General features: G+C 36.8%; 1 protein-coding gene across 1 annotated transcript in view; it reads right to left on the bottom strand.

The window, feature by feature from the left end:
* Positions 1-26,862, bottom strand: part of UHRF2 (ubiquitin like with PHD and ring finger domains 2) — a 93,315-nt gene that overhangs the window by 20,394 nt on the left and 46,059 nt on the right. Inside the window, exons 5-10 of the mRNA XM_021682408.1 lie at positions 20,372-20,481; positions 17,137-17,323; positions 8,358-8,481; positions 7,944-8,051; positions 5,521-5,625; positions 266-372 (exon numbers count right to left, since the gene is read on the bottom strand). Of these exons, the coding sequence (XP_021538083.1) occupies positions 266-372; positions 5,521-5,625; positions 7,944-8,051; positions 8,358-8,481; positions 17,137-17,323; positions 20,372-20,481 (741 nt within the window). The remainder of the gene's footprint in view (positions 1-265; positions 373-5,520; positions 5,626-7,943; positions 8,052-8,357; positions 8,482-17,136; positions 17,324-20,371; positions 20,482-26,862) is intronic.

The following is a 26,862-nucleotide window of genomic DNA, read 5'->3' as shown; positions in this document are numbered from 1 at the left end:
CCCTTCCTTCAAATGTTTCAACATGTTTTCAAATGCAAAACACATGTATTAAGACTGGGAATTACGTCATTTAAAAAACAGTATGAAGAAATAAGTTAGAATGCTTACAATTATATAATCAGGTAATGGGATTTTAAATTTAGATCTTTAACTCTCAATTTAAGATTCTCCCCTACAGTCTAACTTACAAATTATATTACTATAATCAAACTTTTATACAAAGCCCAAATAGATAGTCTTTACAAACTCTAACAATAAAGAGTACCTGTTCATGTTTGTTAATGTTTGATCAGCCGATGGTGCACCAATTCTTTTATTACCAGCAAGATTTTTACCACCACTCCCTGTGTATGTGAATTCATCACCTCGGTCCTACAGGAAAAGATTTTCAGCATTAAGATACCTAAACCCAAGTATAATCTCGCCAATTCTTATTTTACAGTCAGAACATTTGGTTAGGATGTTATGAATTTACATGTTCTCTCTCAAGGCATCTTGGGAGAGATTTGCCAAAATATCTCAAATGCAGTTGTGTATGTAGTACATCTTCAAGTTATATCAAGTTACATCACTTGATCATTTTAAAGTTAGAGCTTTCAATACCTCCAAATGTGGCTAGTCTCATGCTATATATACAATTTAATAATCTCTAGAATGTTACAAAATAAGACCTGATGGACTGGGAATATTGTTTCATTTAATTCAATGGTATTAAAATAAACATCAATATTATCTTGTAGGTTTTCATAGAATACCATTTTATTAGTAAATACTTCATATCTGATTTCCCATCAGTAATCTACACTATACCTAAGTTTGTTGTTCAATTTCAAAATTAAAATCCTAACAGCATATTAAGTTCCTCACATTTCACACTGTATAGACTCACTTAAATTACATTCAGGTGAAATAATTGCCTATCATTAAAAAGAACACTGGAAAAGAATTTGAAAACTAAAATTTGTATAAAGTATCTACTAAATGTGAAAAAAAAATGCCAGAGGAAGTAGATGTTACATAAACTAGGACCAAAAATATCTCTGTAATAGCTACAAATTTATATTGATATTACTAAGTCTCTGATTCAGTACTCAAAATCAGTTGAGAAGAGTATCAGTATACAAATTAACTCTACTAACATTATCAAAATAGTGGTGGTTCTAACTCTTTTTTTTGGTTAGTTGACACACAATTATGTTAGTCTCAGGTATATAACACAGTGATACAAGTTTATACATTATGCTGTGCTCACCACAAGTGTAGCTACCATCTGTCACCATACAATGTTATTATAATACCACTGACTGTATTTCTTATGCTGCGCCTTTTATTCCCGACTTACTCATTCTATAACTGGAAGACTATCTCCTACTCCTCTTCACCCATTTTGCTCATTCCCCCATCCAATAGTGTTTCTTCTTTATTGGAAGATTTTAATTAGTTTAGACTAAAGATAATGAAGTTTTCTCTACTAAATCCTTGTCTGTAATAAAGGTCAATTATTTTGCATCTTGTTTTTGGATTAAGTCCTAACTAAAATCTCATGGTTTCAGAAGTACTTTTCTCTGTCCAAAAATCATGACTTCACTTTTTGTTGATCTAATATTGAAGTCTATAAAGACTAAGGCATTAAGGAATTTCATCTTTAGTGTGTATTCCATTTGAAGGAAATCTAATAAGTAACTACATCTAGAGCAGCCTAGAACACTTCTTAATCAGAAACAGTCTTCCAAATTGTACCTGGATTGACTTCACAATGCTCATATTCATAACCCTCTCAACTTTTTTTTTTTAAAGATTTTATTTATTTATTTGTCAGAGAGAGAGAGAGCGAGGGAGTGCATGATCGCACACAAGCAAGGGGAGCAGCAGGGCAGAGGGAGAAGCAAGCTTCCCACTGAGCGGGGAGCCCAACGCGGGGCTTGATCCCAGGGTCCTGGGATCACGACCTGAGCCAAAGGCAGATGTCTAACCAACTGAGCCCTCCAGCCCCCCAGCACCCCTGTCAACTTTTAAAGTTATAATTGTGGTAGTGCTATAAAGGAAAAAGTAGTGGTGACTAGGAGAGCATAATAGGGGCAACCTATGCTCAGTAGTGTTTAAAATGAAAGAACAAAAACATTTCTGATTATTCTTCAAATAACAAATAATCAAGTAGGAATAATTAAAATTCTATGTCATTAGCTCATCTATACTTTAATCATCACACCAACAGAAACTTTTAATTATTATTAGGGGAAAAAAGAATTGATGGACTGTCAGAACTCAGCCAATATATTAGTTCAGACTAATTTTCCTAAGGAAAAATGATCAGCCCAAATTTGTTACATATTCTAGTCCATGCTCCACAAAGTTGTATCCCTGTGGGTCAGCAGCCTAAAGAAGCCTGCTGTCTGGGAACACCTCATGTAAGAAACCATCATCTGTATAGGGGACATACTACTGCCCCAGAGTGACTCAATTTCCCAATCTCAACTCCTCTCAAGTTGTAAAGTAGCTGCCTAACACAATAAACTGGATGCTCCTATTCCCGCCATCACCATTATCAAGCAAAAGACCTTCATCTCAATCTTCTCACTGCCCCCCACAAAGACTATCAGATAAACATCTGAAACCATAGTTAAGATCATTAAACTTTTCCCAGACACATTTAATGATTCCTTATTTCAAAGCTATCTATTATACAGCTTCAATCTCTGCCAGTTTCTCTCAAAATACCCCTTTCATGTTTGCAAAGCTGGGTACTACCACTTTACTGCTGGTAACACCTACCTAGCATTTACTGTGTGTTTGTGTGTGTGTGTGTGTGTGAAGTTAGGCTAAGCACTTTATGTATTCTTTTAATGCTCACATCAACCCTATGAAGTATTTTTTTAAAGCCTTATTTTATAGATGAGGCAGAGGTTCATTAACTTGCCTAAGGTCACTTAGCTAGTAAGAGATGGCACCAGGATACAAATCCAGTTTGGTTCCAGAATCTGTTCCTGATCACTGAGCAAACTATTTCTCAGGACAGCTATAAAAGGCAGATCATCTTTGTGGGTTCTCATTCCTCAAGTGAGGTTACCCTAACACAGGGCACTAAAACTAGCATTTGATTCTCAAGTTACTAGACTAAAATATTAACTAGTTTATCAACAGGTATTCAGTAGTTTCATGTCCATTCATCTGGACAAAACAAAGATTATGGGCTCCATGAATGTTATACTTAAAGGTTTCAAAACAAATTTTTTTCTCAAATGAGAAAAGTTTATTCAGGTTTCCTCCACCTATTTCTATAGATAGACCTGCCTGCAATAAGCGATCAAAAGATTAAAAATGCTTATAAAATATATTAACATCTCCAAATATATCTTAGCTGGTGATCTAAGCCTATTTGTTTTAGCTCCAAAATGAATTATTCTTTATATTATTTAACAGACTGAGAATTGCTTAAGACACATAATTAACAGCTCGCTATCAGTACTTTTCTCTACAAATGTTTAATGTTTGACTAGTAACTGTATTCAAAAGATGAGGAAAAAGGGAAGTAGTAATAACCATCCCAATTCAACTTGGTACTTGTTTTCACCTCTACATGTTTACGTTTTGTGTATTTAAGATAAGCTCTGCTATAGACAATACAACTGTTTGAATCCTTGTTATATGCTAAGACTACATAAATTACCTCATTTAATATCAATAATTTTGATATAAAATGGTGGTACTTTTTTTTTCTATTTTACACATGGGGAAACTGAGGTTTACTGGAGTAAAACAATTAGGCCAAAGTCTCACACACAAATGTCAGAGTCCAGATCAAACACACCTGGCTAGATGCTAAAAACATGTTAAAAAGATTCTACTTTTAGCTGGCTTGTTTTCTTACAGAGCCCTAAAAAAAAATTAAGTGCCAACTGTAGTAAACTATACAACATCCTTTGTATTTCTAAAAAATACAGCTTAAAAATATGCATGTTATATGAGTACTCAAATAATTACCCTGCATATTTCCATCTTTAGTTTCCTTTGCCATGTTAGTGTAAATGTATTGACAAATTGGCCTGTTAGAAAAATGGCAAGCTCTTCTACCTTTGTCTGAAAACATACTATATCTTGGCCTCTACATAGCTATAACATATCATGAAAAAAACCAACGAAACAGACTGGGAGAAAATACCTGCAAACTACATATTCAATGAACAGCAAAAAACCCCAAATAGGACTCAATTAGAAGATGGGCAAATGACCTGAAGATATATCACCATCAGCCATTAGGGAAATGTCAACTAAAACCACAATGAGATCTTACTGCATACCTATCAGAATGGCTAAAGTAAAACAAAGCAACAACACTGCATGCTGGCAAGAATGCAGAGAAACTGGATCACTTACTTACACACTGCTAATAGGAATGTAAAGTGGTATAGTCACTCTGGAAAACAATTTGGCAGTTTTTTAAAAAACTAAACATGCAACTACCATATAACCCAACAATGCACTTCTGGGCATTTATCACAGAAAAATGAAGACTTATATTTATAAAAAAAAAAAACCTGTACCCAAATGTTTATTGCAGTTATTTGTAAAAGTCAGAAATTGGAACAATCTGAATATTCTTCAATGAGTGAATGGCTAAACAAACTGTGGCATACCTATAGCATGGAATACTACTCAGCAATAAAAAGGAATAAACTATTAATACATGCCACAATTTGAGAATTATGCTGAGTGAAAAGTGCCATTCCCAAAGGTCACATACTATATGATTCCACTTACAAAAATTTTTTAAAAGAATTTTAGAGAGGGAGAGAGGGAGCGTGAGCATGGGAGGGGAGGGGGCAGGGGGAGACAGAGACTGAGAATCTCAAGTAGACTCCCCGTTGAATGCGGAGCCCCACTTAGGGCTCTATCCTATGACTCTGAGATCATGACCGAAGTGGAAATCAAGAAGCAGACGCTTAACTGACTGAACAACCTAGGCGCCCCTCCACTTCTAAAAATTTTTGAAACAACAAAATTATAGAAATGGAGAATAGATTAGTGGTTGTCAGGGGTTAGGGAGGGCAGGTATAGTAGGTGTGGCTATCAAAGGGCAACATGAGGGATACTTGTGGTAGGGAAATGTTCAGTGACCTGAATGTATTAATGTCAATATCCTGGTTGTGATACTGTACTACAGTTTTGTAAGATGTTACCATTGGGAGGGGATGGGTAAAGGGCACAGAGATATCTACAGTATTTCTAAGGCTACATGTCAGTCTACAACATCCCAAAATAATAAATTTAATTTAAAAAAATGAGCTCTATAGAGAATGTATTTTCATTGCAATAATCAGTTACCACATATATACATAAATCAGTACATGTAAAGATTAAAGACCGCCAATTGATTTATCTTGTAATTTGTACAGAAGTGACCACTTCAACATACAGACTATGCTAAAAAAAAAAAAAAAAAAATGGGATTTGATATATGCTAGAAAAAGCTTCTGTATTTTACTGATGGGTTCTAAAGAACAAGGCTGTATCATGACTTACTACTTCATCCGCAAATCCACCAGCAAGGACAAGAGAATAAGCCCCATCATTACTTCGACCATGAATTCCACCAACATGGGGCCTATGGACACCTGCTTCGCTCACCTATGAAATAAAGAGAGTCTCAAAATACCTTTGAATAGTCAAATTATATTTATAAAATGCTTTCACATATATTATTGTATCCTAAAAGCCTCCAACTAAGAACTGAATGTTGCTCAGAGTTCTACCTTTTGCTCACCAACTTTATTTCTTTCCAACTATATATCCCTTAGATACTAAGCTGGTGACCTTAAAACTGCTCAGACCTAGAATTCGGAGTTTCAAAATAATTATTAAATACCATTTTATGTCTACTGGTCATTACAGCTCAACTTGGGTAAAACAGAATTTGTTTATCAGTGGTCCAGATCCCTTCCTATCCTATTTCTTCTCTTCAATTACTGCATGCTCCCTAGTCACATCAGAAAGGCAAGAGTCATTTTATTCTTTTTTTTTTTTTGAGAGAGGGTGTGTACAGGTGGGTGGGGGGGGGGGGAGTAGGGAGAAAGAGAATCTTAAGTAGGGGCTCAATCTCATGACCCTGAGATCATGACCTGAGCCAAAATCAGGAGTAGGATGCTTAACCGAATGAGGAGCCCAGGCACCCCAGGCAAGAGACTCATTCTTCTTCTCTATTTTTCAAACCCATTTTGGTCATAAGTACTGCTGATCAATCTCCTAAATCTCTCAAATACATCTTTTTCTACTTCAACTGCTATAATCTTAGTTTGAGTCATGAATACTATAAACATCCTTTTTCACTGCCTCCAGTTTTTCTCTTCAAATCCCATTCTACCCATCACAAACATAACAATACTTTTAAGAATAAATCTGCTTTTAATATTCAACATCAAATGGTCATATTGTATATCAAGCCCCAAATATTACATATTACCCTCTCTCAATCTGGCTCCTATCTACTTTCCCCACCTTAACTCTTATCTCCAGCTTCTCCTTCAGAGAGCATATATGTTTGAGCCAAAACTACTCAATGTTACCCAAACATGCTTCCCAATTTGTTAAATTTACTTATGTATTCTACTACTTCAATGGCCTACTGCTTCTTCCCATCTATCTTCAATTTTGGCTCCCTGAACAGTGTCACTTTGTGTACTTCAAACTCCCTGAGAGAAGTATCAGAACTCATTTGTTTATCATATAATTATTCTTAGAGAAAAAGAAGCTGAAATCCAAGCCTGCATAGCGGGGTAGGGAAAGACACACATTAGAAGCCAATGAGAAGCTAATGAAAGCATCAGAGCCTGAGTTTAGGTCTTGAAAACACCAGGTACTCCAGAAGACAGGACCACCTGTTCCCAACCTCACCAATCCTGATGAAAATAAATCTTACTCTTCCCCACTTCCTAAATGGCAAATCCACCCTTGTAGTTGCTCAGGCCAACAACCTCAAACTCATCTGAGACCGTATTAATAGGGCTTTTAGAATTTGGGAATAAATTAGTGACAGGTATACAAAAAAAAAAAAAGCAAACAACAACAAAAAAACCCAAGGCAATTAAAAATATACTAAGTGTACTTTTTATTGTATTTATAACATTCTATTGTATTTACCTGTAGTATTTTTTTTTTTACTGTATTTAAAGATCTAAAGTCATAAAACATGCATATGGATTTAGCCAAAATTATAATATAACCATTGCAAGGATGGAAAGACACAGAGTGTGTTAAACTAAATGCCATCTTCCATAGAAAGAAGTTAAACTAAAATATGAAGACAAAAGCAGTAGAAACATGCTATTTAGAAATAAGGTAAATCCAGAAGAAACAATTAAAACTTTAAAGTGGTTGTCTCTGAGAAACAGAAAATGAAGATAACTTAAGCTCTCTAATAATGATAAAATTACCATTCTAAAAAAGAAGTTAGAAATGAATACAGTAGAGCCTTCAAGAGGAAAAGAGAAGTAATTTTATCCTTGGGTTATCTGGGCACTTCCTCTGACCAACACCTTAACATTCATTCAGGAGGATAAGTTGCAAACAAGACACCTAAGGGAGCTTTCTTGGACTTCAATGATATTAAGTGAGAACTTACCAAATATTTTAAAGAAAAAAAATTTAATATTTCAAATATTAAATTCTCAGCAAGGAAAATTCTCTAGAAAGCTTAACAATAATGTTAACTATCAGAACAGTAAAACAAAGTGATGAAAAGGCATAGCTGATGCCTAATTCCATGATGTATGGTCCTCTGTCTTAAGCTATGGGGAAGAGTCTACCCATCCTATAGAGAATCTTTTATTCTAACAACTGAATGCTATGTGACAAAACCTTAGTCCACTTATAATCAACAGAAACTGACACTGCTACAATTTTAACTATACCCAACTTTACCCTTTCAACAAAACCAATTTAAAACATACCTGAACTCTAAATCTCCATGTTGATCCAACAGGAATCCCAGGAATAGGTCCATAATGATTAGAAGGAACAATAGTACATTCTCTAGTGCGACCAACACAGGCCATTCCCTATAAGTAAACAAACAAGCTATTTGAGAAACTGGTTATGTCAAATCTTAAAGCCCTTAATTCCCATAAAAATGAGAATAAAATAGAAACCTAACTATATGATTAACAATACATAATTTATATGATTTCATTAACATACAGCTAACAGTTATAGTAAATTAACAATTATATAATTATAGTTATTCGTTAATATTTCTGATACGGAAAGCATAATTTATCACCACTACTGTTGGTATTGAAATATTATAACCTGCATTACAGTCATAAATGTTATAGCTAGGAAGAAAAGGAGACTTTCTTCTTTACCCTGCCCCAGTCTCTCCGGCTTTCAGTACTAGCTGATGGCATCTTTGCTTTCTTTTTACTCATCTTGAGTCTTTCACCAGCCTTTACAACTTCACTGGAATCAGTTTTACAGGAAGGACAATACCTTTAAAAGAAAAAGGAATTTTGATAATACCATATTAAAGCTAGTAACAGAATGGTCTTTCCAGGTCAGAACAAGTTTTAAGATGTAATACTTGGTGTATATTATAGATCTTCAGCTGGCATTTAAATATTAAACTTTTGAAAATATTTACATGATTAAGCTAGCAGGAAAAAGAAAAAACCAAAACCAAAACCTTATCACTCCTTTAAAGAATGTAAAGGATTATAATATCATAAAATCTCAAATTCAGTTCAAAAGCCAGACAAAGCTGTCCAATTCAAATGGCATCATGCACTATCTTTTTTTTTTTTTTAAAGATTTTATTTATTTTTGCGAGAGAGAGGGAGAGAGAAACAAAAAAGGAGAGAGTGAGCACGAGTGGGGGTTGGGGAGGGAGGAGCAGAGGGAGAAGCAGACTCTCCACTGAGCAGGGAGCCCAATGCAGGACTCGATCCCAGGACCCTGGGATCACGACCTGAGCGAAGGCAGATGCTTAACCAACTGAGCCACCCAGGCGCCCATTAACTCTGATCTTATCACTAACCTGGAGAATGGAATTTATTCATTTGAAGTTCCTATTATTAAAACAGAGGTAGCAAGAATAGATGATCTTAGACTGAATGTTCAACTATGCAACTGAATTCAGGTTACATCCCCATCTAAACTGATTATTAAAACTCTCAAAGTCAAAAATGTATACTCTATCACAACTAATATACAGGATCCAAGGATGCTTGTTTATATTAGCCTTATCCGTAGGTTCTGTTTTAATTCTCTATACTTTTTGTCCTTTGGCCTATTGCAGTTGGTCAATCTACTATATATTGTAGTTGGTCAACCTACTATAACTTGCATATCATTATGAGCTACCTTAAATCATTCCTAAAAAGCAAAGTATAAGTATGTCTATAGAATCAGATTCTATATCTTTATTCATATTCTGAATTGGACATTCAGATATAGATTGGTGTTCCTATATCACCAAGGAATACAAACTTGAGGGATATCCTGATAAAGATCAACTGGCCCCTCTCACCATTAATATTAAATGTGCCTATACTTTCCATTTCATAATTACTCCATATAGTGTTTAGAGCAAAAAACCATCCATGCCCACCAGCTAATTCTGACTGCTTAATTATGAGATACTTTGTTTAGTACTAGAGGAAAGAAAAATGTAATTCAGTCCCCTGATTCTGAGAAAATTAGATTGTGATATACACATACAAAACGAAGGCAAAAATTAAAATGTAGGAGAAAGTAATAAGTATTATCAAGTAAAATCCCTTCTAATTGGGAAATCAGGAGGCTTCCAAAAATTAATTTGTTCTAAGACTGGATTTTACCCAATGTGCTAACCTTTAAAACTATAATTTTTCAGAGATCTTAGGGGCAAAGCAGGTACTATTTCTGGTGAGAAAATGAGCTCAGAGGTTAAATATGCAAACAACATGATTTGGAGAAATAGAAAAGATATATCAGGCACTATTTTGGTGCTGGGGATAAATATGATCAAAATGTTTGTACAGAGTAAAGAAAACTAGTACATACAATGAAACAATTTCAGGAAGTGGGCAAGTTCTATAAAGGAAATACATCAGGGTTATGTGGGTGTTAAGAGTGATTAGAAATGGTATGTGTTGGGGCACCTGGGTGGCTCAGTTGGTTGAGCGACTGCCTTCGGCTCAGGTCATGATCCTGGAGTCCCGGGATCGAGTCCCGCATCGGGCTCCCTGCTCGGCGGGGAGCCTGCTTCTCCCTCTGACCCTCCCCCCTCTCATGTGCTCTCTCATTCTCTCTCTCTCAAATAAATAAATAAAAATCTTTAAAAAAAAAAAAAAAAAAAAGAAATGGTATGTGTTTTTAGATAGAGTAGTTTTCTGAGGTGATATTCCAGCTAAGATCAAAGGAGTCAGTCCTATGAAGAAGCCAGGGAATGCATTCTGGCAAAAAGACATTAAGTATACAAGTCCTGAGGCCTAAGAAGGAGTGGTATGCCTTGAAAAACATTAGGTGGGTAGATCTGAAGTTTAGCAAAATAAACTGCACAGAGATAAGCAATGAGGTTATAGAGCAGGCAGGGCCAGGTCAGAATAAAACCTAAGCACATGCCATCTAAGTGCAACAGGATAACACTAGGGGATTTTAAACACATGAGTAACCCTGTTACTCAGTTCAGGACTTAGTAAGATCATTCTGCTACTATGGTAGAAAGGATAGCTGGCAAGCAATGTGAAAGCAAGGAGACTAGTTAAGCATTTATTATACAGTTCAGGGAAGTGACATTAGTTTGGACTGAAGGATGAGAGCAGAGAAAGATTATGGAGGACTGACAAGACCTGCTCATGTAGGATGTAGAATATGTGAGGAGGGTGAAGAGGAAATCAGAGAGGAAGTATAGCTTTTCAGCCTGAACAACTAGATGAGTATAGCATTTTTGGGAGAGGAGCAGGATTTTAGGGGGTATGTTTATGGAAATCAAGATCTCCATTTGGACTAATTTTGTGCTGTCCATCAAGTAAACAGTTGAATGAATACAGGAATATAGAACCCATGGAAGATTAAGATACAAAGATACTGAAAATATAGAATCATTAGCTTGGTATTTAAAGTCTCATGATCAGATGAGGTCATCTAGGAAGCAAGCATGAAGACAAAAAGCAAGTGAGTAGTGCTTTGGAAAACTCGTAAATCTGATAGATATGAGAAAACAAACGGAGATGAAGGAAAGGCCAAGTGAGATACAATAAAAATTAGGTCATACGGTATCATACAATCTACAAAGACAAAGAGCCGAGAAGTACAAGTAAGGAGAGGACTTAGAAGTGACCATTAGATTTCGCAACACGAAACGTGTCTTTGAGCTTAACATAAATATAGTGGAGTTGTGGGAAGGAAAGTCCAAGTGGAGAGCTGAAGTATGAACAGGACAAGAGGAAATGGAAATCATCAATGAAGATAGCTCTTCAGAAGCTTTGCCATAAAGGAAGCAAAGAAATGGGATCAAGGGAAGGGGGTGTGTGTGTTTGGAAGACTGAATAGATTCCAGGATACTAATGAGAATGACCCAGTAATGGCAATTTGAGAATTAACTACAGGAGTGAAGTTCCTGAAAAGGCAAAGGGTTATGAAACTGTGAGGGCAGGTAGAAGGGTTTGCATTTTAGAGAAGCAGGAACTATCCTCCACAGAAACAAAAGGGAAGAAAAATATATGAGACTTTAGAGGAAATATAATTACTGTTTATAGATGGTAAAATACAGTTTGTAACCATGCAAGGGAGAAGGAGGGGGTAAAAGGAAGAAGTAGGATCCCTTCGTTTCTCCCACCCTTACAGCCTCTGTGGTAATACAATAACCACCTTCTTAATAGGTGGGGAGAGGCCAAAGGAATGGAAAATAATCTATTCTTCACAATAATACCAGCTACCCAACTGTGATGTGATTACAGGCACATCTCATTTTATGGCACTTCACTGATACTGTGTTCTTTTACGGATTGAAGATCTGTGGCAACCCAGTGTTGAGCAAGTCCATTGGTGCGATTTTTCCAACATCTGCTTACTGTCTCTGTGTCACATTTTGGTATTTCTTGCAGTATTTCAAGCTTTTTCATTATTATATATTGTTAGGGTGATCTGTGATCAGTGATTAAGATTTGCTGAAAGCTCAGATGATGGCTAGCATTTTTGGCAATCAAGTATTTTAAAATTATGGTATGTATTTTTTTTAGAAACAATGTTATTGCACACTTAATAGACTACAACATAGTGTGTGAACATAACTTTTACATGTACTGGGAAGCAAAAAAATTCATCTGACTTGCCTTACGGCAGTATTTACTTAATGCAATGGTCTGGAAGCTGTACTATCTCTGAAGTATGCCTGTATTTCTGAGTGTGACATTCTTTAACTTGAGCCTCCATGCCAGCAACACTCCATAGCTTAAGAAGAAAAAACTTCTTGGGGCGCCTGGGTGGCTCAGTCGGTTAAGCAGCTGCCTTCGGCTCAGGTCATGATCCCAGGGTCCTGGGATCGAGTCCCACATCGGGCTCCCTGCTCTGCGGGGAGCCTGCTTCTCCCTCTCCATCTGCCTGCTTCTTTGCCTACTTGTGCTTTCTATCTCTCTGTCAAATAAATAAATAAATAAATCTTTAAAAAAAAAAAAAGAAGAAAAAGAAAAAACTTCTTAGTATGACATGAAAAAGTTTATTATTACTTTGGGTATGTTCTTCCCAGTCTTTTTTCTAATGATTTCATTTTGTAGCTAAGACTACTTAAAAGAAGTATAGGTTTCGGACAGTGTATTTAACCCTAGTGCCTGGTTCTACGTATTAACCTCATAGGATTAAGTACAATAATCCATATAAAGCACTTTGTTAGTGTCCAGCATATATTAAGCACTTAATAATCATTAAGTACTATTATAGGCACATCTAAAATAAGTGAGAAGCCCCTGGCCAGGGTTATCAAAAGGAAGAGAGAAAGGACTGAAATAAGTAAAATCATAAATAAAAGAGAAAAGATCACAAGTAATAACGAAGAAATACAAACAATTATAAGAACATACTATAAGCAACTATAATGCCAACAAATTAAGCAATCTCGATGAAATGGAAGCACTTCTAGAAACATATAAAATACCAAAACTGAAACAGGAAGAATAGGAAACCTGAACAGACCCATAACCAGCAAGGAAATTGAGGTAGTAATCAAAAATCTCCCAACAGGAGTCCAGGGCTGAATGGCTTCCCAGGGGAATTCTATCAAACATTTAAAGGATGGGCGCCTGGGTGGCTCAGATGGTTAAGCGTCTGCCTTCGGCTCAGGTCATAATCCCAGGGTCCTGGGATCGAGTCCCACATCGGGCTCCCGGCTCAGCGGGGAGCCTGCTTCTCCCTCTGACCCTCTCCCCTCTCCTGCTGTTTCTCTCTCGCTCGCTCTCTAAAAAATAAATAAATAAAATCTTTAAAAAAAAAAAAATTTAAAGAAGAATTAATACCTATTCTTCTGAAACCGTTCCAAAAAATAGAAATGGAAGGAAAACATCCGAACTCTTTCTATGAGGCTAGCATTACCTTGATCCCCAAACCAAAGATCCCACCAAAAAGGAAAATTACAGACCAATATCCCTGATGAACATGGATGCAAAAAGTCTCAACAAGGTATTAGCCAATAGGATCCAACAGTACATTAAAAGGATTATTCACCACAGACAAGGTGGATTTATTCCGGGGCTGCAAGGATGGTTCAACATCTGCAAATCAATCAATGTGACACATCACATTAATAAAAGAAAGGACAAGAACCACATGATCCTCTCAATAGATGCAGAAAAAGCATTTGACAAAGTACAGCATCCTTTCTTCATTAAAACTCTCCATAGTGTAGGGATAGAGGGTATGTACCTCAGTATCATAAAAGCCATATAAGAAAAGCCCACAGCAAATATCATTCTCAATGGGGAAAAACCGAGAGCTTTTCCTCTAAGGTCAGGAACACGACAGGGATGCCCACTATCACCACTGCTGTTCAACACAGTACTAGAAGTCCTAGCCTCAGCAATCAGACAACAAAAAGAAATCAAAGGCATCCAAATCGGCAAAGAAGTCAAACTCTCACTCTTCACAGATGACATGATACTCTGGGGAAAACCCAAAAGACTCGACCCTCAGATTGCTAGAACTGATAGAGGAATTCACTGGCAGGATATAAAATCAATGCACAGAAACCAGCTGTATTTCTGTACACTAACAATGAAACAGAAGAAAGAGAAATTGAGGAGTTGATCCCATTTACAATTGCACTCAAAACTGTAAGATACCTAGGAATAAACCTAACCAAAGAGGCAAAGGATCTGTACTCAGAGAACTACAGAATACTCATGAAAGAAATTGAGGAAGACAAAGAAATGGAAAAAATGTTCCATGCTCATGGACTGGAAGAATAAATATTGTTAAAATGTCTACGCTACCTAGAGCAATCTATACACTCAGTGCAATCCCTATCAAAATACCATCAACATTTTTCACAGAGCTGGAACAAATAATCCTAAAATTTGTATTGAAGCAGAAAAGACCCCAAATAGCCAAATGAATGTTGAAAAAGAAAACCAAAGCTGGAGACATCACATTCCAGACTTCAAGCTCTATTACAAAAGACAGACACAAAAACAGACACATACACAGACACAGACACATAGATTAACGGAACAGAACAGAGAACCCAGAAATGGATCCTCAACTCTATGGTCAACTAATCTTCGACAAAGCAGGAAAGAATGTCCAATGGAAAAAAGACAGTCTCTTCAACAAATGGTGCTGGGAAAAGTGGACAAGCACATGCAGAAGAATGAAACTGGACCATTTTCTTATACCACACACAAAAACAGACTCAAAATGGATAAAAGACCTAAATGTGAGACAGGAATCCATCAAAACCCTAGAGGTGAGGGATACCTGGGTGGCTCAGTTGGTTAAGCATCTACCTTTGACTCAGGTCACGATCCTGGAGTCTTGGGATCGAGTCCCACATCGGGCTTCCTGCTCAGCAGGGAGCCTGCTTCTCCTTCTGCCTGCTGCTCCCCTGCTTGTGCGCACTCGCACTCTCTCTCTCTGGCAAATAAATAAAAATCTTGAAAAAATAAAAATAAAAAACATCCTAGAGGAGAATACAGGCAGCAACCTCTATGACCCTGGCTGTAGCAACTTCTTGCTAGACATGTCTCCAAAGGCAAGGGTAACAAAAGCAAAAATGAACTATTGGGACTTCATCAAGATAAAAGGCTTCTGCACAGCAACAGTCGACAAAACCAAAAGACAACCGACAGAATGGGAGAAGATATTTGCAAATGTCTTATCAGATAAAAGGCTAGTATCCAAAATCTATAAAGAACTTATCAAACTCAATACCCAAAGAACAAAGAATCCAATCAAGAAATGGGCAGAAGACATCAACAGACACATCTCCAAAGAAAGACATCCAAATGGCCAACAGACACATGAAAAAGTGCTCCACATCACTTGGCATCAGGGAAACCCAAATCAAAACCTCAATGAGATACCACCTCACACCAGTCAGAATGGCTAAAATTAACAAGCAGGAAACGACAGATGTTGGCAAGGATGCAGGGAAAGGGGAACCCCCATATACTGTTGGTGGGAATGCAAGCTGGTGCAGCCACTCTGGAAAATAGTATGGAGGTTCCTCAAAGTTAAAAACAGAACTACCCTATGATCCAGCAATTGCACTACTGGGTATTTACCCCAAAGATACAAAGTAGTGATCTCAAGAGGCACTTGCACCCCAATGTTTATAGCAGCAATGTCCACAACAGCCAAACTAGAAAAGAGCCAGATGTCCATTGACAGATTAAGTGGATATATATATATGTATATATGTATATATATATACATATATATATATATACATATGTATATATGTATATATATATACACACACAATGGATTCCTACTCAGCAATCAAAAAGAAGAAATCTTGCCATTTGCATCGACATGTATGTAACTGGAGGATATTATGCTAAGCAAAATAAGTCAAACAGAGAAAGACAATTATCAGATGATTTCACTCATATGTGGAATTTAAGAAACAAAACAAGGGAGCCTGGGTGGCTCAGATGGTTAAGCGTCTGCCTTCGGCTCAAGTCATGATCCCAGGGTCCTGGGATTGAGTCCCTCATCGGGCTCCCTGCTCAGCGGAGAGCCTGCTTCTCCCTCTGCCTCTCATGAATAAATAAATAAAATCTTAAAAAAAAAAAAAAAAGATCATATAGGGGAAGAGGGGAAAAAATAAAACAAGACAAAATCAGAGAGGGAGACAACCCATAAGAGATTCTTAATCATGGGAAACAAACTGAGGGCTGCTGGAGGGGAGGTGGTGGGGGGATGAGGTAACTAGGTGATGGACATTAAGGAGCTCACGTGATGTAAGGAGCACTCGGTATTATGTAAGACTGATGAATCACTGAATTCTACCTCTGAAACTAATACACCATATGTTAATTAATTGAATTTAAATTAAAAAAATTTTTAAAAATGAGCACAAAAAAATAAAAAAAATAATAGAATTACTGGGGGGTAGAGGGGACCACCCACTTTCCCAGATAAAGTCATAGTTAAGTGAAAACCTGAAGGATAAATATCATCCTGAAGGTTAAGCAAAGACGAAAATACTTCTAAGAGAAAATGTGTCAAGTGTAAAACCCAGAGAAGAGAAAGAACATGACTTACTTAAGGAGCTGAAAGATATTTAATCTGGCTAGAGTATAGAATATTTGGGAAAATGAAAGGGAAAAATAAGAAATACACCTGGAGAAATCAACTAAAAAAGTATTGTGCAAGGCCCTATAGGGTGACATTTAAAGGAGTTAACACAATCAGATTTGCATTTTTGAAAGAACAGAGACTCCTTTTAGAGGAAGGATTGCAAGGATTAAAAAATAGAGCTAGAGACCGGTTCCCAAGCCATTATAATAACCAAATAAGGTTATCGATGCCAAGTAACCATTGGCTGCAAAAATTTTAAGCACTTTAATACACATTATATATCTTCAGAAATCTTCTTTTGGTGGCTCAAATACATATTTCACATTCAATTCTTAACACAGTAACAACAACAAAAAACCCTGATAATCATACCAGTACTCCTCTTCAGGGACCTTATCCAAAGGTGGATTCAGGCAGTAAATATGATAGGCCATGTTACATTCATCACATAGAAGCTGCATGTTGGGTTCTTGTTTTCCACCACATATATGACAGGAGCAAGAACGACATTTCTTATTTGGATCTCCACCACAAATGTCACACTCAGGATCGTTTTTCCCTATTAAGAATAAAATTATAACAAGCTCAGTGTTAGGATTTTTACATCTATGAATCTTACAAAGAAAAACACATGAAAGTAGCATACAGCTTTTTTTAATAGGAAAAAACCACAAAGAATAATCAAGTGTGGGACTTTAATAATAAACACCTGAGCGTCATTCTATACTTATCAAAATAACAGGGATGAAGCCCAGGTGTAGCAGGCATCACTACCTGCAAGAGGATAATGTATACTCTTGACTTTAAAATTTGCATTGACCAGACTGAAAGTTCCAGGGCCAATGCAGTGAACTCACCAGGGCACCAAAAGGACACGTGTCGTCAGAATTCAAGGGTATACAACATTCTCTTGCACAAAGTTCTTTGGATCTAACTACTTAATAAATGGAACAATTAAATACCATGTACCTGCAGACCTAAACCTTTCCTTGAGTGGGCTAAACTAAGACGGGGAGGGCTGATTTTGTTAAGAGTTAGCAAGCCCATTTTGGTTCCCATTCAAGCTATGCCCCCAACATACTTTTTTTATTTGAGAGAGAGAATGAGATAGGGAGAGAGAGCATGAGGTGGGGAGGGTCAGAGGGAGAAGCAGACTCCCTGCTGAGCAGGGAGCCCGATGCGGGACTCAATCCTGGGACTCCAGGATCATGACCTGAGCCAAAGGCAGTTGCTTACCCAACTGAGCCACCCAGGCGCCCCCCCCCAACATACTTTTTATCAGTAATAGAAATAGTATTTTTAACTCAGTTGATTTTTATCTTATTTGTCAATTGGTTCAGAACTGTGGCAAGTAAGAGGTGTAGCATTTACTGCCCCCCCAACCTATCTAAATCCAAACAGCTTTTGCCAAAGCGTTGAAATTTTAAGATATACACATGTACACAAAAAAATCTTAATGTTCGTAATACAAAATTTAATTTAAAATGTCAAAAGAGAAATGGTTGGAAAGATTTTATTAAAAATAAGGTAAGTTTATAAGAACCATAATACAGAGGTAATGAGGTATACGAAATTCAAAAGAGAACTGCAGAATTTTATCTTTAATACACAAAGATGAATTATGTAAATAGTGGAAGATGTCTACAATAATATACATTGTTAGAGTGATTACTTCCTGGGAGTCCTATATTTATTTATTTTTTTGAGAGAGAGAGAATGAGAGAGAGAGCGAGCACAAGATCGGGGAGAGTCAGAGGGAGAAGCAGACTCCCTGCTGAGCAGGGAGCCCAATGCGGGACTCGATCCCGGGACTCCAGGATCATGACCTGAGCCGAAGGCAGTTGCCCAACCAACTGAGCCACCTAGGTGCCCCCATATTTAAATTAATATTGTTCTAGATTTTGAATTTCTGACATATGTACACAACTGTGAGGAAATTTACCGTATCAGAACTGATTTAGCAATATGAGGGACATGGGGAACCATACTGGAAAAATGAGAGGGGGGAAGGGAAAAGGCACTGATTTCAGTACTGTCTTTCCCCCTGGTCAGTGCCTATTCTTGCTAATGAATGGCAGATCACAATTTTGTTCACTTCCACTAAGGGAGCCATGACAACATAGAAATAATGGATGTATAACAGACCTAAAAACATGCCTTTGATAGATTTTTGGTACGGAGTGATGTGATCAAAGGCAATCTGGCTGTCGCTGTGAAATGATTTCTTTACATACAAGTTTAAAGTTGTAGCTATAATGTGATTAGTATTAGGCAGAGGAGAGATACAGAGAATGAGAGAGAAGATAATACATGCAGATGTACTAAGAGATAACAGAAAGACAAAAAAACCCTCATCTGTCTTGGTTTTGTATTGTGTTTTACTGAGAATGACTAAGTCACATTAAATAGGTTTACTCAGGGGCACCTGGGTGGCTCAGCTGGTTAAGCATCTGGCTCTTGATTTTAGCTCAGGTCATGATCTCTGGGTTGTGAAATTGAGCCCCACGTCAGGCTCCACACTCAGCGGGGAGTAGATTCTCTTTTTCTCTCCCCCTCTGCCCCTATCCCCCCGCCTCTAAAATAAAATAAATAAATCTTAAAAAAATAGGTTTATTCAAGTTACGTTTACTCCTAGGATATAACCATACAAGTACTCATACAGAGTATGCCTGAAGGTTCTTAATTCAAATCTAGATATATCAGCTTTGCAGTCTCAAAAAATGAGAATGGCTTAGACTGGTAACATGAAAGTCTATTTTGTGATCTGTTAAAGGTACTGTCTTGCTATATTATCTTGCACAACTGCGGTATGAAAAGGTTAAGCAGAAGCCTTTAGTTGGAGTATTTTTCTAAAACAATCTACTAGATATTGAGGCTCGTGGCTGGCTCAGTAGGTAGAGTATGCAACTTTTGATCTCAGGGTTGTAAGTCTGAGTCCCATGTTGGTTGTAGTGATTACTTAAAAATAAAATCTTAAAAAAAATATATACTAGATATTGACATGTGGCATAAAGCCAATAAATTGCTTTCCCCCAAAAAATCCAGAATTAAGAGAGTATGAGACAGTAATCTATTTGGAAAGATAGTGATTGAACCATGAATTAAAAGACCTAGAATCTACTCCTACCTCTGTTACCAACTAGCTGTATGATATTAAGCAAATACAATACGTACAGTGAAGAGGCAGGGCTATATTCCAACACTCTCACAATTGTTTAAACCTCACTTATTACCTCTCAGAAACTCAAGGCTCAACCGGCATTACTGTCAGTCAGACTCTACTCATATAAAAATAAGTCTCATTATTAAAAATCAATCTTGGGTGGCCACAAAATTACTGAATGGGTTATTTGGACAGAATCTATAGTCAAGAAAACAAGAAAACAGCAATAAAATGCCAAGAAAATATTTTCTGGAAAACAAATTTTGTCATTTGAGAAAAATCCATTAAATCCACTAAACCAAAACGGGTCTTAGATCAAAATTGTTGTTTTACTAATGTTTGCATGATCTACAGTTTTATACTTTCTCAAAAGTTATTTCCTAGTGGTTAAAATACCAATCAAGTACAATATATGTAGTCTAAACCCATAAGAAAAATCCGTACTTAAAAACTTTCCATCTGCCAATGACAGGGGATGAGCTCCAGGTTTCTCGATCTTAAAGATTTCATTTACGAATCTTATCTGGCAGTCATTTAATTTTCCTTCAGAACCCCTGTTTAAAAAAAGAAGAGAAGTTAACTTTTGCCAGCAAAATCTAAACCATATACCAACAATTAAGAGTCATTTGGGAAACCCACTGAACTTTGTTGATTTAAAATTGGGATTCTAGGTATTCTAATCACCTTGAGTTATTGTTTCCAATGGCAGGAAAAGTCCAACAGTGATTAGTTACTATTCAAAGTTAAGTGTAACTTTAGTGTAAAGGAGGAAAAAAAGTTACAGACTTCACCTAGATTATCTGGCTAGAAGACAGTTATCTTGTAAATTTAAACACTAGGTAAAATGATACTCTATCAATCAAAATAAAAGATTTAAACATATTTCCAGTAAATATAGTAAGTCTCTAGGTAAAAAGATGACTTATTAAAAAGTCCTTCAGATACTAAGCCGTATTCCTCAAAGACACAATTTATACCTGTTTACACATGCTTCTTCAAAGTTTCCTATTATTGATTTGTATATACATTTCTCCTTTTACTCTGTCAACTTTGGTTTATATTTTTGAAGCAATGTTATTGGGTACATACAGATTTAGGATTCTTAAATCATCTTATGAAATGTCTCTATCTCTAGTAATACATTTTATATCAAAAGTGTACTTTTTTTTGGTTAGAATTTGCTTGATGACTTTTCCCACGTTTTCTTTCACATGCAACACTTTTAAAACTTTTAATGTCAGATATTCAAATGCAGAAAACTGCATAGATAAATGTATAATCAGTTATAAGGTATACATCTTATAGCCACCAACCAACATAGAAGACAGAATAGTTTATCTCAGAAGCCCCTGCCATGCGCCCTCCCAATCTCAATCTCTTTTATTCCAAGAGATATATTTACCTTAATTTTCTTCAGGCTTACCACCTGTCTTCCTAAGCATATCATATAGTTTTGCCTGTGTTTCAAAGACTCTATCAATTCCCACATTATCTTTTTCTTCTTTACAATTTGTTGAAGAACCACCATTTGTCCTATAGAGTTGCCCAATATCTTGATTCTAATATTTGCATTCCCAAAGTGTAGTTTAAATAGGTTTTTTCTGTTATTTGCATTTCAAGTTGGTAGCTGGATCCAGAGTAGAGGTCAAAAACCTGGTCCGCTGCCTGCTTTTGTAAATAAAAGTTTTACTGGAATACAGCTACATCTGCTAACTTATGCATTCTCTGTGTTTGGTTTTGTGCTACAATGGCAGAGTTGAGTAGCTGTGATGGTGGAGACCATTTGGCTGTCGAGGGTTAAAACCACTATCTGGCCCTTTACATGAAAAAAAAAAGTCAATCCTTGCATTGATTAACATTTCTAAATAGAAATGTTAATCAAATCCAGGTTCATGTTTTGGTAAAACTATTTATAGGTCTATTCTATTAGGAAGCACCCAGTTTATTTAGTTGTCTTTTTCTATGATGATAGCAGCCATCGATACTCAATGCTAAGATTAATTCACTGGGGTTTAGAAAGTGTTGACATTCCAGTTTTAGCATTCCTTTCTAATTTATTTGCTAGAATTCAATAGAAAGAAACTTCACCTCATCAATTATTTGGTGACTTAGTGACACATCATATAAAAAATATGGACTAAGTGTTTTCTTTGGCAACTTTAATAGTTCCCTAATTTCCTATATAGGTGACCAATGAGTTTCTATATTACTAGGAATTCACATACATATATGAGGTGTTTCAATCCACTGTAGCTATTTTCCTTGTTGATGTTCAAACTATCTTTGGCCAATAGGAACTTCCAGTTGACTCCCAAATTTTTCTGACAAGAATTTAGTTACCAGTGTTTGTGGGTTTCCTTGTTATCCCTAAGACAAGATGTTTCAAGTTCATCTTGCACATTTTCTGCCTCTAGCCTGGAGTCCTATCTATAAGGAAGCCCAATTTCTTCTGGGTGGAAATATTTCAAAGCCATACTTCAGGCACTAGAAAAACTTACTGCAACTAGGTTGATCACTGTTTCAAGGCTTCTTCAGTGGACAGAACTACAAAATTTAAACATACACATGAATACACATATAAAATAGTGAGTTCACACAAATGCTTTGTTCAAATTCAGAACTAAAGGGTAAATTTACTTCTCTAAAAACAATTATGTGTCTGGTTCTCCTTTCTCCCCAATCAGAAACTACTAGTTATCAAAGATACCAGGGATGTCTAAATCAGAATGTTACAAATATGTCTCTGCCTTATCCCACATTACACACAAGACATTCTTACTAGTTGTCATCGTGATTACTTAAAAGTTTTAAATTCTTTTTTGTATTTCCGCCCACATCCTAGTTATATCTGATGTCAGATCATGTAATCATTACATACTATACTTTCTTCATTATGTATCTCCTTTATCTCCTAACTTCTAAACGTAAAAATATTTTAAGGTTTTTTTTATTTGTCAGAGAGAGTGCAAGCGAGCACAAGCAGGGAAGCAGCAGGTGGATAGAGAAGCAGACTCCCCACTGAGCAGGGAGCCCAATATGGGACTCGATCCCAGGACCCTGGGATCATGACCTGAGCTGAGGGCAGACACTTAACCGACTGAGCCACCCAGGTGTCACCAAATTTAAAAATATTTTTAATGTTTATCACTGCTCTTTATGTCAAATTTTCTTCAGTCATCCTGATGACCTGAAGCTAGTTCTCTACAACATTCTCCAGGAAGTGTTCATGAGAATAGCTCCCCTAGTTCTTCCAAGGTAATGACAGTTTGTTTCCAGCCTTTATTCTGAAGGCCAGTTTGGCTAGACTTAAAATCCTTGGTTCATCTTTTCTTGACTCATGCATGTCTTTCTGGGATACTTTCCTTAAAAGGAATGAGGATAACAACGTTACATTTTTTTCCCTTTTCTTTTAATATGTAATTTTATCAATGCCTTTTTAAAGAAAATTAAATGTACTGAACCTCTGGAGGGTATAATTTCACTTAGCTTTATTAGCTCACAGCTATAGAGTTCCATAGAACTCACTTTTTTTAATTGTTATTTTTTGGAGAAGCATTCAAAACTATAGCAACTAAAATCTAATCTGACAAAAAGCAAATGAGTAGTTGTCTGGGGCCAAGGCTGAGGGTACTGGAGATATCTAAAGGAGCCCATAAGAACTTTTTGGGGTGATGAAAACCTTCTATTAATCTTGATTACAGTGGTGGCATGGGTATACACACTTGCTAACATTTACTTAATATATAGTACAAAAAATATGTAATACATATTGTTGTATGTAAATGAAGTCTCAAATTATTTAAAAAGGTACTATGGAAGCTTACTTTCTTAAATCTCCTGGCTCTATTCTCCTTCCCTATTTTTAACTGAATCTTTTTTCTTTTTGTCTTTATTGTCCCTATCCTACTCAGTTTGGAATGTATTTCCAGTAGTTTTTCTGTATGGGGCTTTGTCCTGGAACAGTTTTAGCTAGATAATTTCGAGAGCTTGCTTGTCACTAATCCCTTCAAAATCTTATTATTGCAAACTGCTTGTACTCATCTAAACTGGTGTGCATACCCCTTCTAGCCTCAGTTGCTGTATTAGTCCTGTTGTCATATAACAAATCACCTTAACACTAGCAGCTTAAGACAAAAATTACCTCACAGTTTCTGCCAATCAGGATTTGGGGAGCAGCAGAGCTGGGTAGTTCTGGCTCAAAATCTTGCAAAGTTTCAGTCAAGCTGTTGACCAGAGTCGCAGTCTCATCTAAAGGCTCAACTAGGGCAAGACCACCAGGTGTATGAATCCTCACAACACAGCAGCTGGCTTCCCCCAAAGGAAGTGATCTGAGAGAGCCCAAAATGGAAGCTTCAATGTTTTTATAACCGAATCTTGGAAGTGGTAAACCATCACTCCTGCCATATTCTATTGGTCACAAAAGTAACCCTAAGTAAAATGTGGGAGGGAACTATGTAAGGTGTGAATGAACACCAGGAAGCGGGAAATACTGGGGGTCATTTTGAGAAATGGCCACCATAGCTGCTCTTCTCAAAACAGTTTGCTGAACTAGTTTTATTTCAGAGTTCTTGGGTCCATTATACACCTGTAGTTACCCTTTCCCACCTCCTGCACAGCTACTGATACGACACTGATCTTGTAGCTTTCAGTTATTTATCCCACCAGCTATCTTGTTTTTTTTTTTAGGGGATGCCACAACACCTTGAATGGTTATAGATGTTGCCCATGAATTTTGAATTAGATATTTTAGTTGTTCTATATGTCTGTAAAAGGACATCTAGGGAGATTAAAAAATCTATGCTGTTGTCATCTACCTGGAATCCCATCCATTTTTGTAATTTCAACTTGTGTGACTTCATATTTAAAGAATCTTTCCCATAAGCAGCATATGGGTTTTGTTTTTGTTTTAATCCTGTTCATCTTTAACCATAAAATCAAGCTCACATTTAGTTAATATAAATGGCTGACATTATTTGGGTTTGTTTCTACCATTTTACTGTTTTCCATTTTATCTACCTTTTTAAAAAAATATTTGTTAGAGAGAGAGCGCGCGCGCGCGAGACAGCGAGCACAAGCAGGGGAGCAGCAGGCAGAAGAAGCAGGCTCCCGCTGAGCAAGGAGCCAGGCATGGAACTTGATCCCAGGACCCTCAGATCACAACCTGAGCCGAAGGCAGACGCTCAACCGACTAAGCCACCCAGCGTCCCTTAGTTTAACTATAATTATTAAAATTCTATTTTAGTTATATTAAAATTATATATTTAATAATTTTATTAAAATAATTTAGTGGTTCTTAGAGAATATACCATGTAAGTAAACCCAAGAAATCAAAGTTTTACTTCACTTCCTTGATCAGGTCAGAATTTCACAGCTTCATTTATCAACCCCCATCTTTTGCACTGTTGTCATGCACTTTATTCTACACATAAACTTCACTAGTGTTGTGACTAGTCTGTACTTGCTCATATAGTTACCCTTCCTCTGTTCTTTAATTTCTTCCTGTATTTCCATGTTTCTGAGATCACCTTCCTTCTGCTTACACAACCCTTTAGTAATAGTATAGGTCTATTGGTACTGAATTCTTGGGTTTGGTTTGATATCATTATCTTGGCTTCATTTTTTTGTAATCTATTTTCATTAGAAATGTATTTCTAAGTTGAGAATTTTTTATTTTTATTTTTATTTTTTTTTTAAGATTTATTTGACAGAGAGAGAGGGAGACACAGCGAGAAAGGGAACACAAGCAGGGGGAGTGGGAGAGGGAGAAGCAGACCTCCCGCGGAGCAGGGAGCCTGATGCGGGGCTCGATCCCAGGACCCTAGGATCATGACCTGAGCTGAAGGCAGACGCTTAACGACTGAGCCACCCAGGTGCCCCCCAAGTTGAGAATTTTTTAGCAGTGTTTTCAAATGCAGTTCCATTGTGTTCTAGAGCTGTTATTTCTGATGAAAACTCAGCTCCTATTCCTTTTGTTTTTATCTTTAGATTTCAGCAGCATTACTGCAATATGCCACCGTGCTTTCTTTATATTTATCCTGCTTAGGATTCACAGGACTTAATTCCGGGCTGATATTTTCTCGCTTTTGAAAATTCTAGCTATTATATTTTCAAATATTGTTTTCACCCTTCTCTTCTTTTGGGAACTACAAGTAGATGTAATGCATACCTTTTACCAGGTCCCATATGTCCAACAGTCTTTTCTATATTGTTTCTATTTTTTCTCATTTCAATTTATCCAAAATTTTCCAAATTTGTTTCAATTTATCCAAATTTTTCACTGACTTGCCTTTGAGTTCACTACTCCTATCTAGTGCTATTAAGTCAATCTAATGAAGTCTTAGTTTCAGATACTGTATTTTTCAGTTCTACAGTGATTTCATAGATTCAATGTGATTATAGATTCCAATTCTCAGTTGAAATTCTCCATCTTCTCATTTATTTTCTTGAGTATTTTAATCATAATTATTCTAAAATCCCTGAGAGCTTGACTTATCAAGATCAGCATTTTTTTTTTTTAATAGACTTTATTTGAGAGAGAGGCAGAGACAGTGCACGCAGGAGCACACAAGCGAGCAGAGACAGAGGGAGAAACAGACTCCCCGCCGAGCAGGGAGCCCAATGCAAGACTCAATTCTAGGACCGCGGGACTCGATTCTAGGACCCTGGGACCATGACCTGAGTAGAAGGCAGACGCTTAACCGACTGCGCCACCCAGGCGCCCCAAGATCAGCTTCATTTTTACTGTTGGTTTTTCTTCCGGTTTTTGATTATGTGACCCTGTCTTTTGGTAGTGTTTCTGGCTTCATGGCAGGATAAATATAAAGAAAACACAGTGGCATACTGCAATAATGCTGCTGAAAACTAAATATAAAAACAGAGGGAACATGAGCTGAGTTTTCATCAGATACAACATAAGCTAGAATACAATGGAACAG

Source organism: Neomonachus schauinslandi, chromosome 13 (genome assembly GCF_002201575.2).
Source record: "Neomonachus schauinslandi chromosome 13, ASM220157v2, whole genome shotgun sequence".
Lineage (NCBI taxonomy): Eukaryota > Metazoa > Chordata > Mammalia > Carnivora > Phocidae > Neomonachus > Neomonachus schauinslandi.
This window is presented reverse-complemented; position numbering and strand designations above follow the sequence as displayed.